General features: G+C 37.5%; 1 protein-coding gene across 7 annotated transcripts in view; it reads left to right on the forward strand.

Annotated features, from left to right (window-relative positions):
* Window positions 1-18974, forward strand: part of PCDH15 (protocadherin related 15) — a 1356473-nt gene that overhangs the window by 1073576 nt on the left and 263923 nt on the right. For all 7 annotated transcript variants that reach the window (XM_048859211.2, XM_075130916.1, XM_048859220.2 and 4 more), the window contains one exon: window positions 9225-9353. In XM_048859211.2, coding sequence (XP_048715168.2) covers window positions 9225-9353 — 129 coding nt within the window. The remainder of the gene's footprint in view (window positions 1-9224; window positions 9354-18974) is intronic.

Below are 18974 nucleotides of genomic sequence, written 5' to 3' on the forward strand. Positions count from 1 at the left end.
ATTTCAACTATTTATCTACTAACATATTTAAACTAATATTATACATATATGGCAATAACTAGGTGCTAGTAGATTTGTGTAATTTAGACACTTAAGGATTTTCTTCCTTCTTTAATATGCTTGGGAGGAAGTCAGTGTTTAACAAAATTACAATAACAATATAATTTGTATTAATTCTATAAGCATTATCTGCATCACTCGATAATATATGAGATCCCTAGAGTTACTTTAATGTACTTGTTTATCTTTCAGTGGATATAAAATTGAGACATTTTACACATAGTATAGCTTATATCTGTTCAGAAATATGTAACCAGCTTTTTTAAAATCAGTTAAATATGATCAAAATATTTTGGGTTTCTGTGGAATTGTGTTTGGCTTTTAGGACCTCAAAAATGTTATCCTTTATAAATTAATGACATTCCTATGATTGTATTTCCCCAATATTTCATTATTCAGTAATGTTCTTCTAAGGGTCATCAAAAGAGTTAATGTTGTAATTTAATTTGATAACCATATATTCGAGCATACTGTCATCATTACTCTACATTGTTATACTTCATCTGTATATTTTTTTCTTATAAAAATTACTTACATGTCTTCTGTCTGGCCTATTCAAAAGGAGCAAGAGACAATATTTTGAGGAAAGTTTTAGAAAAAATGTGATATCTGAGAAATAGAATATGACCATTTTTATGCACAAGAGTACAGAATTAAAATTTAGTTAACATTGGCTTTTCCTGACTTTTGAATACAGCTTGAAGTTTCCATTTACCTAGTTTTTTGTTTTTGATCAATCAGTACAGTGGAAATGTGTTTGGTTAAATGTATTAAAGGTAAATTTATAGGCAGACAAATAATTCTGTACTTTCTCAATACAAAGAACTCAAAAAGTTTTATTTTTACCAATAGGACCCCAATTAAGGAAAGCAAATGTGGCCTATAATTTTTCTATTGTGCAGCATATGGGAAAGTCCTTGACATTTCCTATTGTGATTGTATAGGAAAAGCACCTGTGAACGTCAGTTTGCATCTGTAGAATCCTTTAAAAATCAGGATTTTTTACTGAAACCAAGAACGTTTACCCATGCTTGTGAAACTCATTGTCTCCTGGGACTGACAAGGATAATCCAGTATTTACAAAAAGAACAAGGAGTCCTTGTGGCATCTTAGAGACTAACAAATTTATTTGGGCATAAGCTTTCTTGGGCTAAAACCCACTTCATCAGATGCATGGAGTAGAAAATACAGTCGGAAGATATATATATACAGAGAACATGAAAAGATGGGGGTTGCCTTACCAACTCTAACAAGACAAATCAATTAAAGTGGGCTATTATCAGCAGAAGGAAAAATCACTTTTATAGTGGTAATTAAAATTTAAAATGTACTGCATGATAGCATAACACATAATAAAAGTTTCAGAGGGTTTATGTTCTTCATGGAAGTTTTGATTTTGATTGTCAAAGAAAAATACAATGGTTTATGTAAGTCATTTTTTTAAAAAATTGACTGATTGAAATTGAACGTACACTGTTATATTCATTTTTTTAAATGTATTTGGAAAGACATCTGTTGGGCTAATGTTAAGGTGGGAAAATGTTCTGCATCCAGTAACATTTTTGTAACTCAAAAATACCTTTATTTCACTAAAATAGTGTTTGCAAACTGTTAACAAAAACTGCCATGTATTTTATATCTCTCATGAGTCCCAGATGGGCCTGGAAGAGATAAGCTGGTTTCATGTTTTGCTGCCACAAGTTTCTCTGTGGTTTAATAGTTTAGGGCTAGAACCACCTCTTTGGTATATGCTCCTATAATGTTTCTCTTTAGTCAAGCATGCCTTCCAGGTTAGATCTTGCTGACTATCAGTAACCCTCTGTATATTTATAACCGGTGCACATTCACTGGTTCTAAACAAACAGAAGGTGTTTTCATCTAGCTCATAGTAAACTGGTGATAGAAGGGGGCTCTCCACTGTTCCTGCTCCTGAATATAGGTGTAAACTGCATCTTTAAAAGCGTTTAGGGTAAGGGCACATGGTGTGAGAATACATGAAGCCTGCAGCAGCACTGATGGGGACACCAACAAGATAGTAAAATGTTAGTGAGAAAGGATACACTCCCCACTCTTCTCCCCAGGTTTATACCTATGCTCTGCTAGTCACCCTTCACTGTGAGTTATACCATTTTGGCATAAACACATGCATCAGGAACCAAGATCCATGTACCACAGCCCTTTTCCCTGTTAACACACCAGTTTCTGAGCCTACAATACCTATAAAGATATTAGATTCTCATTAGCAATGAATTGTATTATTGTGTAAATGTGAGTCTTCAAGGACTTACCCTCCTGGAGTAACTAACTTATACTAATGTAACAATTTCCATTCCATTTTACCCCATTAATAAATATTCTATGTTGGTGCTTATCACTTTGCTCACCTTAATATATGAGCACCTGAATTTGTCCCAACTGATTAAAAATAGCTATTATTTTGTATATTTAAGCCAGAACATAAATATAGTTTTCTTAAGTTTAATATAGAAAAATCCTGCCATGTAGAGCATAAACATTTTTTACAGATTCTTTTTCAATCAAATAAGGCCCTGGACTTTTTGTTCATATCTTATTACTCACCAACTCATTTGTATTTTAGGATGATAGTCTTTGTCTTAGAGATTGTCTAAATTAATAAACTTGTTTGACATTGTCAAGGTTCCTCCCCCACTCTGAACTCTAGGGTACAGATGTGGGGACCTGCATGAAAACCTCCTAAGCTTACTTTTACCAGTTTAGGTTAAAACTTCCCCAAGGTACAAATTAATTTTATCCTTTGTCCTTGGTATAACCACTGCCACCACCAAACTCTAACTGGGTTTACTGGGAAACGTAGTTTGGACACGTCTTTCCCCCGAAAATCCTCCCAACCCTTACACCCCACTTCCTGGGAAAAGTTTGGTAAAAATCCTCACCAATTTGCATAGGTGACCACAGACCCAAACCCTTGGATCTGAGAACAATGAAAAAGCATTCAGTTTTCTTACAAAAAGACTTTTAATAGAAATAGAAGTAAATAGGAGTAAAGGAATCACCCCTGTAAAATCAGGATGGTAGATACCTTACAGGGTAATTAGATTCAAAACATAGAGAATCCCTCTAGGCAAAACCTTAAGTTACAAAAAAGACAACACAGACAGAAATAGTCATTCTATTCAGCACAATTCTTTTCTCAGCCATTTAAAGAAATCATAATCTAACACATACCTAGCTAGATTACTTACTAAAAGTTCTAAGACTCCATTCCTGTTCTATCCCCGGCAAAGCAGCATACCAACAGACAGAGACCCTTTGTTTCTCTCCCTCCTCCCAGCTTTTGAAAGTATCTTGTCTCCTCATTGGTCATTTTGGTCAGGAACCAGCGAGGTTACCTTTAGCTTCTTAACCCTTTACAGGTGAGAGGATTTTTCCTCTGGCCAGGAGGGATTTTAAAGGGGTTTACCCTTCCCTTTACATTTATGACAGACATCAAAGCTAAGAATATTCACTTTCCTATGGCAAACAATACGCTCATCAGTTCCCAGTTTCTAATTAAATGGCAGGGTACAAATAAAGTAAGTGACATTTTCTTTGTATTTATCTTCTATTCTTTAACATTTATGAGAGCCTTGCACACTTAGAGCAAAAGATATTTGAGGAATCTATTTAAATATTGTGTTTATTGCTTAGAGGTGAATTATGGATATAAGAACTATTTCAGTTGGCTTAATAAAGCTATAAATTGCAGATGTTCATCTTTTATTAGACTTATATTTATTATATGTGTGAAGAACCCATTGATTCCTTCAGCAACAAGATGGAAGTGCCCAATCCTTTTGAGAAGTCATACTATTGCTGGCTTTTCATGTTACACATTCCAATGATAACTTTAACTCTGACCTATAAAACATTTTTAAAAAATCAGTGTTGGTATTTACATAGACATTATGAAAAGTTGAAAAACTTACATGCAGATATCATAGCATGGGATCTGCATTACTCACATTACTCATATCATAGAATGGGTTCTGCATTACTCACATTACTCACATCATAGCATGGGATCTGCATTACTCACATCCTCCTAACATAGTCACCTAACACTGCTGTAGAAAATGCATCAGGACATACATTGAAATAATAGTAAATTGTATTTTCTTCCCCTGTCTCTCTAATCCTGATTCAGTAAAGTGCTTAAATAGGTGTGTAAATCCATAGGAAACCCACTTAAGCATATGCTTATGTCCCTTTGACTTCAACGGTAATTAAGCACACACTTTATGTTAAGCACAGGCTTAAATGCCTTTTTTAATTGGAGTCTCTGCTTCCATAGAGACTCCTGCTTTAGTGGTGAACAGTGCTATTTTTTTGCATTTTGTTTTTTTAAATACCCCATGCACAAGATAGTGGCTTGTACTCTTTCCCTATCAAATGATGAAATGTAACTTTTTTGGATTATGAACAGAGAGGAATGCACAAAACATTGCAGGTTCTGATGATATTTCTGAGTCTTGAATTGATGTGCTTCAGACTTTGCATGAAAATTCTCATTCATTCTGAGTATTAACTCTAAATGTTGGGAAGCACATAGATTAGGCTTGATTTTGATCAGTTATTAGGAGGTTCAAGTGAGGCCTTCAAATGAAACTCTAATTGCAATCTTACTGAAGGGTGAGTAAGCAAGTGAGTAAGCAAGTGAGAACATGACTCTGTTCCTGATTCATGAGGCTCTGAGACGTATGATTCAGCAATTTTTTTCACTAACAAGACAAGAAAGACTGCCATAAAAGAGTAAACAGGCATTACTCCTAATTGGCTACACTGAACCCATGTGTTTCTTTCAGTATTGATTTTGTTCCTTTTGTTTTATAAGACAAGAATAACTCTCACAGTTCTCATATTCACCAGAATTTTCTCTGATGAAGGTGGCAGAATAGAAGAGTGTTTAAAGAATCTCCATCACTGTGCCTGTGTAGTAGAGGCTTCTTTGTTAGAAGAATGTCCTCATTATGCAAAAAGTGAATCATGGCTTACCTGACTTTCAGAGCAATCACAGCACTGGAAATCAGTGATGTGAAATATGATGGAGCTGAATGACCATACATGAAACTGAGCTGCATGCAACTGGCAGTAAAAAGGAAGGTTTCCCTCACAGTGTACGCATTTACCCTCTTCCCACCCACCAAAAAAGTGTACCCTAAAATGTGGGCCTTCCCTCATATTAACTGTTGTGCCAGGTGATTACTCGTGTGGCTGTTGCAAGGTCATATGACCCACAGTTTACTTGCTGGCTCTATTTTCTTCTCCATTGATAGGCTAAAAATAGGCACCGTAATTCACCCTAGTTGCTTACTGAAGGATATTTTAGGATATATACCTGTCACACTTTTGCTGTGGGTGCTAGTCATGACACTGTTGCTCTGGAGCCCCTAATTGGAATACACACACACTACACTTTTATTAAACAATCGTTTGAGTGTGGCAGTTACCAAGGTGAACTAATGGCAGAATCATCAATGGATGTTACACGCATCCCAGAGGAGACCAATATAGTTAACTGAGTTGCAGACCATCTACAGGGTTCACATCATGTCCTTATTGGGGTGAAAAATAGCACCTATTTAACTCTGTATGTCCATTATTAGTATTGCAAAAACGATAATGCAATCGGATGAAGTTGATAGAGGTTTGTGAGTCTAGAGGAGAAAACTAGAGAATTCCAAAGGGTTCTTTTGTCGTGCATCAGAAATGCTAGAGAAGTTGACAGCAAAACGGGGGGACGGGGGACAAACAAATGCTTCTTGGATATGTATTTTTTATAGTATCTCTGGTTGCACCACTCAGTGAATTAATTTACTTCTAATGGTTCACTAAGTTGTGACTACCGTAGAAATTATGATAGCTCTATTTAAAAATGTTAGTACTGGCTCATTTGAGCACCATGGAAGTTTTAAATAAGACAAACAAAAAAAGTTTGTGCTTTTTTGTAAATTTTGGATTAATTTTGATTATCTAATTAGGGCCTCAAAATCAATACAATGTTCAGGCTATTTTAAAAGATCATGTTTTCTCCTCCCAGACCAAGATGAATGTTGAACAGTATAGTGCGTCTATGACAGGATGATTTATTATGACATTGATGCAAATACAGGAACATAGGAATTGACAGACTGGATCAGAGTCAAGGTGCATGTAGTTCAGTATCCTGTCTCCAACCGTGGTCAATACCAGATACTTCAGAGAGAAATGCAATTATCAGTTGAGGAGTCATTTACAACCCATATTAGGTCTCATTCTCATCTCTAATACCGATTGGTGTTAGCCCTGAACTATGAGGCTTAATGACCTTTCCACAACATTTTTATTACCTGTGTATTCTATATGTCCATATAAATGTCCAAATTGTTTTAGAATCTTAAGTTCTTGGTCTCAATGACTTCCTGTGGCAGTGATTTCACAGTTCAGTTATACATAGTTTGGAAAAAAGTATTTCCTTTTATTGTTTTAGAATTTCCCTCCTTTTAATTTCATTGACTGTCCCCTTGTTCTTGTCTTATGAGACTGCGAGGACGGGTGCTTCCAATCTACCTTCCCGATAGTATTCAATATTATATATACCTTTATCTTGTCCCGTGTTATTCATCTTCTTTCTAAGGTAAATAATCCTAATCTTTTCCATTTCTCTTCCTATGAGTATTGTTCCATGTGCATGATCATTCTCATCCTTCTCTTAACCTCCTGTAGTTCAGCAATATCACATATATAATTACATAATAACTTGCCAAAAACAGCATCAGCCCTGCAATAATATGTATAGCAAGGCACACTCAAGGTGAAAATAAAAGCAATGATGGGAAGTTAAGATCTAGGTTCTAAAATGAGCCCTGTCTGATCTTATGATGATCCAGTAGCCGTTGGTCTCTTTGCCAGTTATCTCTAATGTGAAGAGGTCAGGTTCCCAGTAAACCTCTTCAGATATCTCGGAATGGCAGTAAACTCATTCCCTTCCCCCATATTACCATACAGATTGAGGGAAGGTCTGCTTTACCCTGTTGTATTTTGTTGGGCATCTTGTCCCTTTCTCACTCACAAGTTTCTCTTTTTTCTTGCTTTTCACTGATAATTGCCCATTTACCTCTCGGGTATGTCTCCTCCCTTCCTCTTTATTCCCAACCCTCACCCCCGAGGCTAATCCCTGCGCTGTAAGAATTCCTGAGATTTATTGCAAGTTCCCCTCACATCAAAATTGAACTTGGATTGAAGTATGACACAAAATTCCACCCCTCCCTTGAGTGGCTGAATGCTGAAGGAAAGTGTTTTGTTCCCTCATGTGCCTTTCTAGAATTATACCAGCATTCAGATGGATCTGTAAGCAAATCAAAACAACAATTTTACTTTCATAAACTTGATTCCAAAGCAATTAGACAAAATGTGCTTTGGCTGCTGAGTAACAAATCTAAATGTTCTAAATGATGCACTAGGTTGACTCACTATTGACAGCATCATGAAAGCAACAAGTACGTTGTAGAAACATTCCATTAAAGTTTCTTTGTAACAGAAAAAAAATCTCTCGAACTGACAGGTGTTTATTTTCTGGGGTCTATGATTTCCATGTCATGTTTTCTCAGTTTACTAAATCCAAGAGATTGTATTTCTCTTCATTGTGCAGAATCAGATTAGCTTATTAAAATCCATTAGAATTCAGTATGCTTTGTGTATCATCTACAGCAAATGTTCTGGAGCCTTCTTACTGTTGACAATGATTTTGTACATATTTAAAAAAAGAGCTTGAGCTTCCTAAAATAAGTTAAATATAGGAATGACAAGTTTCAGAAATAAATAGTAATCAACTGAGCAAAAAGCAAGTACAAGAAGCTAGTTAATTGCACCATTGTTTTTCATATATTTTTAAAAATACTTCATATGTTTATAAGTATGTAGTATATTGTGTCAAAACATGACAAATTTATGACTGAGTATTGATTACTTGTTAAAGCAACATAAATATAACAAGATCTGAATAATAAACTCCATCAACAAAGCCAACACTGGAGTTTCAGCCTCACCCTGCTCTCAACTTAGACCCCTATTGGACAAATTAAAAAGATGACCTTTGCAGCCTGACCTAAAGGTTAACAAACCTGGGAGAACTGATTTCCAAAGGAATAGGGTCCTAGTGGAGACTGTGACCACGTCTCATGAGGAAAGTGGTTGTCTGTTGGCTTGTCTACATAGTGAGTTATTGGGTCTCAAGCCAGGGTGTAAATCTATAGTGCACAAGGTTTGACACAGTAACTTGCCATGTGGACACTGCTACAGTAAAGTGAAAGTCTTGCAGTGCAGCATGACGTAGCAGTGACCACGTGGGAATTGACTGCATGGCAGATTTGTGCACGGTAAATTCACACGTTGACATGAATAAAGCTCAGTAACTCAGTGTGTAGATAAGTGTAAAGCCAACAGAGCCCAGTCGGCGGCGGGCAGGGTTGAACCAGGGACCTCTGGAGCTTAATGCATGAGCCTCTACCGCATGAGCTAAAAGCCAACTGCCTGTTAACTAGGGCTGTAGAGCAGACTCATTTTTATCTCTCTCTTAAAGTGGTCTGAGTGCCACTAGATGGGACAGAACACCACATCCAGAAGGTGTGTGGGTTACACAAGCAGTTAGACAGGGTAGGTCACAGGTGAACTTATATTAATGATTACATTTTTAAAGATTAAAATTTTCTGTGGCCTGCTGAGTATGTAACAAGTCTTTGAACAGATTACAGTTAAACTAAAGTCTATGTCCTGGAATTCGTACATGAAACAGAACAATTAGTTTTATGGGTTTTAACAAGAATTTGGTCAAGGGTCAAAACTAGCTATTTCTGCCAGAAAACATGGTGTTTCATGATGAAATACAAGGAAGGAAGAAAATCACAAATGTTCATGTTTCCTAAAGGTACATGAAATGGATCCATAGTCTTTGCTTTCACACACCCTCCATTCCCCCAAAAGCTGACAAACAGAAGGCAAAACTGACTAATGCTTGACTTGTCACAGACCAGGGAAAGAGTGATATTTTTAATCTGTTTCACTGACAGTGTTTAGTGCTTTTTCATAGCACAGCTCTAATCATACATAGCAGAATGACATCATGTAAAGTGCAAATATTTGGCTCACTATTTTGTCTTTCCCTGCAGACCTCAACTGCCACAGTTAATGTGGTGGTGACTGATGTAAATGACAATGGACCAGTCTTTGATCCCTTTCTACCTAAAAATCTATCTGTACACGAAGAGGAAGTGAATGCTTTTGTCGGGCAAGTGAGGGTAAGTTAATCACAGTGTGCTTGAAGATCACAGTAAAAATGTGAATTATTTTAGTTTAGAAAGAGGCCGGTTGAAAGAACAATCTTATTAAATTACAAGGTTTTCATCCATCAATTATAAGACTGTCCACAAGGGTGAAAAGGGTAGAAAAGCTTACAAATTTTGCTTTACTTGTTTTAATTTAGTTTACTTTATTTTTGATTCTGCTATGAGCTGAAGGGAATTATTTATTTATACAGCATTTAAAATAAATTTGTATATTTTCAGAAACATCTCTTAGTAATGTCTCATCATGATGCACTTACATATCATGCCATACTGTATACTTTTTCATACTTATTTCTTTAATTTTAATGTTAATATTTGTATAATTCATTATGAATAGTTAATCAGCATTAGCCCCAAAGTCTTATTGAAAATGTGGTGACACATTTCCACTGAGAAGGTATGGAGTAAATTTTTTTATTAAATGATAACTTTGGAGCTTCCAATTCAGTTCTGTAGTGAAACGAGAAGCAAGAGCAACTTGAAACTAACCAGGCTACCACTGTTAACGAGAAATCTTTATGTTAATGGAATTGAATATTGTCGCAAAACCTCAGTCTGCTGCTGCTACAATAGTTAATTTCTATTCTACCAAATGATTGATGTTTCATGTTCACAAATTGCTAAGATTAGTGGGGAGGGGGGATGCAATTAGAAATATTTTAATTTGATCTAAATAAATTGTGTTGATGTTGTAAAATTAGTTTGAGTCCTGGCTTATATTTGGAATCTGTAGTAGTAGTAATTTGAAGCTGTTTATTTTTTTCATAATATTTTGTTACTCATTGGGACATGCTGCCAAATGAAGAATTTGTCACTCAAAATATTTTGTTATTTTGTGTTGTTTTCTTGGCAGTGCCCCAAGTGTCAGCAAGTTGGGGTATGTGGGTCAGGCCTTTGAACTAATGGACAGGATTTAACACATAAACATAAAAAATAAAATAAAAAAGTCATGTTTTACTTTTACTTTTCCATCACTTCTTCTAAAACAATACCCAGCAAAATGCCTCTGCCTTTATATGTCTTTGTTTTGGACAGTACATATACCTGTGTTTTAGGTGAAGGCTGCGATTGTTTGTTGTCTGGGTATACCGCAAGAAGGACAGGAGACTTGTTATGAGTTTTAATCAGGCTGCAACTTTATTATATAGGTGTTGGGGACTACTCGTCAGATAAAGTGTACAATGCAGGCAAATCAATCCTTATTCAAATCAATTCTCCAGGGCTTTCACCAGCCCACCTTTGTTTCCACCTTTGTTTCCAGCCAACCTATGGCTTGGACCTTACCATCCACCAGCCTAGTAAGAGGGTTAAGGAGGGCTATGGGAACAGAGGGGGTTGGCTCCCCGCCGTACCAATCATAGGAGTCTTCAAACCCCCTCCCCCATTCTGTTCCTTTATCCAGTACCTCCTTTTAAGTCCTTTACCAGGCCATATATCTGGTCACTGGCTGCCCTCCCTATGGAGAACCTGCACTGAACATCTGCCCAATATTACAAAATAAGTTGTGACATGTGGCCTACCACCTTTTCTATTCACCAGAAAAGTTCCATCCTCACACCCGCTCTGAGGAAGGCAAAAAAACCACACTCAACCAAACCCAATTCTGGTGGTGTGGGAAAAATTCCTTTCCAGCCCCCCTTTAAAAGGGGCAACTAGCCTAATGCCCACAGCAGATCCTAACCCAGCCTGCCATTCCCCTCCACAAGGGGAGGGAGGGTGGATGCTGGCTTCCTCGCTTCTTGGACATAGAGTCTTGCCCCACTGAGGTTTCATACTTTTATGCACATTCCTGAGAGGCGAGGGGGTGAGTCATTGCTGCAAAGCACCTTTTGCAGCAGTTTCTGACCCTCCTCCACTCCCCCCCTCCACCCCAACCACAAAGCAGAGCTGCCCTTCTTTGGGTAAGCCCAGACAAATTCTGCCCCACCTTTAGTTGTGGTGCAGTCATTTTCTGGTTCCACAAAAGAGCATAATAGTTTCTTACAGCTATCTTAAATGAAGGGCAGTACTTCCGCCCACTAGTTTCAATGATGTTTCACACAATCCACAATACTATTTATTTTTCTACATCCTGATAAGGAAGTAATTTTAAAGCTCCCAACCAGAACTGAACTTCATTTTGATATTATGACTGGTTGCCAAGAAAATGAGATTTTGATGAAAATAATCGGCAGACTTTTTTTTTTCTTTTTAATTATCTTAATCCTGCAAATAAACCAACACCTTTTCCCCCCCTATAGGAGATGAAAGGATTTTTAGTGAAAGCTCCTTCCCAAGTTTATAACTAATTGATGCATCATTTCTAAGAAAAATCTGACAATGTTAAAATTATAATGAGACTATAAAATGTTGCTACCTCCCCTGATTACAGTACGATTCTAATTCATTTTAATCTTGATCTCAAAGCCCTCACTTCTGAGATAAGGTTCTAATAAATTTTACTTTGTTTCAACCAACCCACAGATAAGGGATATCAGCAGGCCTGGGGAGAAATAACAGCCATCACAAGAAAGGGGCAGAGGGGGAGAAGGAAAGAAAATACCAAATGAGGGATAGAGGAGAGGGGATAGAACACAAAATGCAAGATGGAAGAACAGAATGACGCCTCAGTAGAGAGCTAAATAAAGTTTTCTGGAATGCTAGGGTAGAGCTAGTGAGCCAGGATACTGCTGGTCTTCATGCTGCATTGTTGCGGGTTTGACTAGTTGACTAGTTGTGATTCTTGTCAGATAGCTTCTGTTCTGCATGTGTGAGAAAGGAAGAGGGTTGGCTTTTATCTGTACCACTATGATTTTGTGTATACCACGAAAATTTGCTCCCTACAATTAGTAATGAAGGTGGGGCCAGCCCTTGCAAATAAGGTTACCATATTTCAGGTTCCCCACAAGAGTACACTGCGGGGAGGGGGGGCGAGGGAGAAGGGGGAGCTGAAGGAAGGGTCCAACTGGGGAGGTTGGAGGGGGTATCTGCAGTGGGGGTACTCACTGGAGATAGGGGGCAGTGTTACTCCATGTCACAGTGGCATGGTGGTCGGCACAAGCCAGTCGTCAGTCAGCGCCTCTCTGTGGGACCCCTCTCCCCAGGGCTAGAAGCTGGGGCCTGGGTGGGTGTGATCCATCAGCTGTGGCTTCAGGGGAATGGACCCATTGGCTGCCAATGGAGAGGGAACCAATTAGGAAGTGGACCAATCGGGGCTCTCTGAGCTGCAGCATCTTTGAAAAAATCCCAGACATTGGCTGTTGTTTGAAAAATCTGCCTGGACAGAGGATGGAGGCTCAAAAAGAGGCAATGTCCAGCTGTACGGTAGCCATACTTGACATAAGAACAGGAGGACTTGAGGCACCTTAGAGACTAACAACTTTATTAGAGCATAAGCTTTCGTGAGCTACAGCTTCATCGATCCGATGAAGTGAGCTGTAGCTCACGAAAGCTTATGCTCTAATAAAGTTGTTAGTCTCTAAGGTGCCACAAGTACTCCTTTTCTTTTTGCGGATACAGACTAACACGGCTGCTACTCTGATACTTGAAATAGGCTCTCAAAAGAGAGAAAGTGTTATGAAGAATGTATTCCTGATTTAAAAAATAAAGCTTAGCAAAGCTTCTGGTGGCTGATTAGCGGAGAGCTCATATTTATTTTATTTATTTATTCAAGGAGCTACATCATGGCTACAAAGTTAAATCAAATCTTGGTTGCAGTGGTACACAAGGGTATTCCCTGTGTCTCTTTTTCATATGCACACAAACCAACCAGTAGATGGGAAACTAAACTTACTTAGGGCTTGTCTACACAAACAATTTGTTTGCAGCAAGCTGGGGTGTGAATCTATCGTGCACTAGCCTGCAAAGGACTAACTGTCCATCTGGACCCTGCTGATGCTCATTGACAGTAAGTTAATGTGCTTTCATCTAATAGTCTTTCAAGAAGGAACAGAGCAAAGTGTATTAACAAACTGTTAATGCACATCAGGAGCATCCATGTGGACATTGAGTCCTTAGCAGGCTAGCATGGTGTAGATTCACACCACAGCTTACTGAGAACTGTTCATTCTTCAGGCAGACAAGACCTTAGATTGTAAACTGTGGCAGATTCTTCAACTTAATCCTCCTATTTAGGAGCCACCTGTACCCTCCATCCCCATGCCCCATATGAGTCTGCAGCCACTCAGTATTTCCATCTTATTTTAAAAAACAAAACACAAAAAAACAACCTTACTGACACTACTTCTAATTTAGGCCCTGGACAGAGCATCCCAGGTGATAGGCATCACAGGCAGGTGCAGTCACATATCCCTCTATCCTTTTACTCTATCCTGTTTGTCCTTTTGCTCTGACCACCTCACCTTCTCACTTTCCCTTCATATTAAACAATTTCTTTTTAACATAGCTTTTAAGACTTTTTTTTCCGGAAGTGAGATGTCTGTTTCTTCTTGACATTAACCATAATGCTCAGAACACTGATAACTAGAGCAGGGATTTTTTGTCAGGTTGATTTTCTGATGGAAAATGCAGTTTCTGGAAAACTGAAAATTTCTGCAGGAAAATACTGATTTTTGCAAAAAAGAGAAAAAAAGATTTTCCATTGAGAAAATCAAAATGAAATTTTCAGTTTGACCCAAATCAGAATATTATGTTTTCTTGAAGTGACCCAAAATGTTTCATCTGGAATTAGTTCAATGAAGTATTAAACTGCATTGCCTTATCAACTTATTGCAGTATAGGAGTTGTGGTTCAGGCCCCCGTTCTTTCTTCTATGCTGAACTCCCTGGAGGACTACATTTCCCATAATGCAATGCACAGCATTGCATGTTGTGTGAGTGGCATCATTCTGGTTGCATTATGGGATATAAAGTTTGGCTTGGGAAACTGGCCCCCCAGAATGAATGAGAACATCAGACTCCTGAACTATCCTCACATATGGCAATGAGCCACAGTGGGAGAATGCAGCTTAATGTTGAAATGACGCAAAAGAAAGCATTTCACATCATTTCAACTTACAGAAACAAAATATTTCAATTTGTGGAATGTTCATCAAAAATATTAAAACAATACATTTCAAGATTTTCAAATATATATTTGTAATTTCTGTTCTGTAAAAAATGTCAACTTCTCATCCCAAACTGGAATAGTAACAAATGTTGAAATGATGGAATGTCCCACGTAATGTAAATTCTGAATTTCACTCAGTTGCACTGGAAATGCTTCCCTACTGATCCTGTGGTCCCATATTGTTACACTATCATTGGTCCATAATTCTCTCCCCACTCTGGAGCATGATGCATCCATGATGGAAAGTGCAGAGAGAGGAACTGATGGGCCAGTATGACATCATAATAGCACTAGAGGAACATTATCAATAGAAGTGAGCATAGTGGCATCTGAGGAGTAATACATGTGCTTTTAGCATCACTGTTGATATCAGAGGGAGTCTTGGGGGCTCATAGTGTGCCTAAGGTCTACCTAAAAGTTTGCTAATGAGGCCTGAAGCATTTAGGTCCAGATTTTTTAAGGTATTTAGCCATTGCTCTGTTCAGTGTTACAAGGCCTAAGTCTCATTTTCAAACTGTAGGCACTTTTGAAAATGAGATTTAGACTCCCACGTCATGTAGGCCTTGCAATGCTGAGTGGAGCAACACCTAAATACCTTTAGAAAACCTGGGATTTATTGCCTAGGGACCCTTAGAATTTTCCTTTATTTTCCACTCTCACTTCTCAGTGGTCTGGCAGACAAGTCAATTACACATTTAATTTAATTTTAGTGGGATATATCAAGGAAGAGAATACCAACCATAAAAATGCTATTTGTTGAGGATTAACAAATCTATAAGGTTGTGACAAGGTATATAGGTCCTCCTTAAATTCCAACATAAAGAGATTACAAATAGAACCAAGTTCCCTGCCCATTATATGAGTGATCTGGGGTTGGATAGAAAAGAAAAGCTGTTGTAAGGATGTTTCCTAAAGGGAAAAGGATGTGCCCTCTCCTTTCCCAGCTTGCAGAAAGCTGGAAAGGCCTCTGTTGGCTATGACCAAGTCTTCTGTGTTACTTTTATTCTGGTTTGGAATTTACTTTGTTAATCAATCTGGCCCTGAGGAAGGGGAGTTGAACTGGACTTGGGCTTTTATCTTCGCAGCTGGTGGATCTGCCCATTGGCTTACAAAGGTGTGTATGCATATATCCTACCCATTTATTATATTTTGGTAAGCATGATGTTAATAATACAGTACATTAAGAACTTTATAAGTGGACTTCAGATTATTTTACTGCAGGGTGTTTTTAAAAGGAGGGAAGATGTAGGGAAACCTCAGAGAAGGAAGGTACAATCGGAGTTGGGAGAGATACCAGTGAGTTAGAGGTAAACTTTATGTTTTCTCTTTAGTTAGTTTTTATGGTTTTGTTATGAAACACATGACACAAATAATACTGAAAACTACAATATATTATTTGTTATTCTTGTGAATCACAAGAAGGGACTGTGATGATGGATGGTATTTGGGAATAAACTCAGAGCGGAGAGGCATTTTGGATAAAAACAAAAAATATATAATGTTTATCTGCATATATTTGGGTGATTAAATTCATCTTGTTCTTTAGCATGATTTCTGTACTGTTTGCACTGACTGAGTCAGAAATATCAGGAGAATAGCATTTTATATTGTATTTCTGCTTTCAGTGCTAGCCAAACCCAGGAAGTGCAGAACAAGGGGTAAAACATAAATATAGTATATAATATTATCCTTTTCCTATTTAGAATCTCAGCCTGAATTCAGGTTTGGTTTGGTTAGAGCTTTTAGTTGTATCTTACTTTATCTGAACTTGTTCATTATTTACTAATAAGAAAAAGTATACTAGTAGAACATATTTTGAATCTAGCAGGAAAATATGAAATCCAGAGCAAATTTTGCTTGACTATACATTGCACTGTTTATTGTTAATTTTTCCTTAAACCTGATAGGAAGAATCTCATCAATCATAAGTCAGTGATGGAGTTTCAGTGACACTGAAAATATGCACAGTAGAGAATTCAAAGAGCATTTAAGACAACTTAGATAAACGGGAGAGATAAGAAATAAGAAAAATCCACTGCATGTCACCTCCAATGTCAGTTCAAATCCATCCTTTATAATCATGTACCCAGCAGCAACACAGTCACAAGACAATAGAATAGTAGAACTATTAAGACAGGACTGTATTAACCAAAAGACCTGCAAGACAAGGAAGATAAAGGAAAGGAGAGTGGAGGGAAACATGAACTCTTCACCCTGCCCCTAGTTCATGAAGTATGGATTATTCAGTGAAAAGTATATTCATCGTTGGGTCTTTTTTTTAAGTGAGTTTGACCATAGTTATTTAGGATTTCTTTATCTTAAGAAAACAAAATTGATATTTTCCAATAGAAAAACTGCTTCTTTGGATTAGATTTCTCTTCACCTCCAATTATATTACTTATTCAAGAAGTCTGATTTAATGCAAATTGCACTTCAGGTTGTGTAGACTGCTTCAGCAAAGTTTTATTTAGGGCTCTATGGGCACAAAAAGTACATGAATATACACTAATCGCTGTGGGAACTGGGTTCTTCAGAGGTAGCTGCCACACTGCTCTGCTGCAAAAGTGCTCAAGCCGAGATGCAGTTCCTTAGAAAAATAACTCAGTGAGCTTTTGTCAGCACTGTCATAGGTTAAATTTGTCACACTGAAGCAAAAGATCAGTGATTTCAAGGGCTCCTTGAAGACTCCTTCCTCTTTCACTTCAATGTGACAAATTTACAAAATATTGCTGTGATAAATGAAGTGGGAGAAAGGGGGATCGATCCCTTTGGTGGACACCCAGCCAGCCAGTTAGCAGTAAAATCCCTCTTGGTAGCTGTTCTCTACTTGCTTTACCTGTAAAGGGTTAAAAAGTCCTGCAGGTTAAAAAAAAAAGAAAAAAGAAAAAAAGTGGGCACCTGACCAAAAGAGCCAATGGGAAGGTAGAACTTTTTAAAAATTGGGAAAGAAACTTTTCCTTTGTCTCTTGTTCTTCAGAGAAGGAGACACACAGCAGCAATGCTATAAGCAGGAATGCTGTGTAAGGCTTGAACCGGGTATAAAAATTCATCTTTTTGGTATCTAGAAGAAATCATTGGACGGGGCATGTTTAAATAGATGTGATTAGGTTTATTTCTTTATTTTGACTTGTGGATTTCCTCAGTGCTAACCCCAGATGCTTTTGTTTTGCTTGTAACCTTTAAGCTGAGCCTCAAGAGAGCTATCTTGATGCTTAAGTTTTGTAATTGTCTCTTTTAAGATCTAGCAAAAAGCCAAAGTTCCAAATTATTTCCTTTCTTTTTGTTTTTAATAAATTTTACCTTTTTTTAGGAACAGGATTGGATTTTTGGTGTCCGAAGAGGTTTTTGAACGTTGTTTGATAAGCTGGTAGCAACAGCTAATTTCCTTTGTTTTCTTTCTCAGCTATTCCCTGGAGGTGGGGGTGAAAGGGCTTGAGGGTACCCCACAGAGAGGAATTCCCAAGTGCTCCTTCCTGGGTCCAAGGGCTTTTTTTTGCATTTGGGTGGTGGCAGCGTTTACCAAGCCAAGGTCAGAGAAAAGCTGTAATCTTGGGAGTTTAACTGGAGTGGCAAGTTTTGGGAGTTTAACAAGCCTGGAGTAGCAAGTATTAATTTTTAAAATCTTTGCAGGCCTCCCCCTTCTGTACTCAAAGTGACAGAATAGGGATTCAGCCTTGACCATTGCTTTTAGTTTTTTTTCAATAAATACACTTACATCGTTGCTGTTTTTTTGGTTTTTTGTTTGTTTTTTTCATCTTAAACTATGGATGTGACATTTCAAAGCAGTAATAAGTATCTTTAAAATCCATGTTGTGTTTTTTTCAGGTGCCTTTAAGGTACTATAATCTCCTCAAATAATAAAATAAGTTCACTTTTACCTTAGATAAAACTATAAGATGGAACATGTCATCGCAACAGCAGCTCCCTATCTTATCAATTAGTGTAATTTCTAAAATATAGAATCTGAAATATTCAAAAAAGCCTTTTGATAGCTTATTCCTATGGGCTGCATGATAGAACCAATTGTTATCAGATATTGTCATGTTTATCACCAGCTCTATCTCCTGCTATCAGGCTGTATAAAGCAGTCTCAAAATTGCAGATGTTGGGTGCATATTCTGATATCCATATTCATAAATGTGAATAGGTGAGATAAAAAGGGGTGGAGTTGATATTCAAAATTGTTTTGTTTTTAAGAATCCTTGAAAGCATCACAATAGTCATGATGCTTAGCACCTAGAACCATAGGGTTGGAAGGAATTGCAAGGGTCATTTTATCTAACCCCCTGCCTAAACCATCCAAGACTGATAGATATCAACCTCTTTCAATGGAAGTTAGGTACCTAACTGGTATCTGTGCCTTTAAAAAATCTTTCCCACTGTATTTAAAACACAAAAACTAAAATTCACCAGAATGTGTATGCAACCCTTTGGTAACAGAGGATGAATTTTGAAACCAACTTTGTAGGAATTACTGATGTGATTCCCATTAAGTTAATCACTTTTAATATTTCCCCACATATTTTG

Source organism: Caretta caretta, chromosome 7 (assembly GCF_965140235.1).
Source record: "Caretta caretta isolate rCarCar2 chromosome 7, rCarCar1.hap1, whole genome shotgun sequence".
NCBI lineage: Eukaryota > Metazoa > Chordata > Testudines > Cheloniidae > Caretta > Caretta caretta.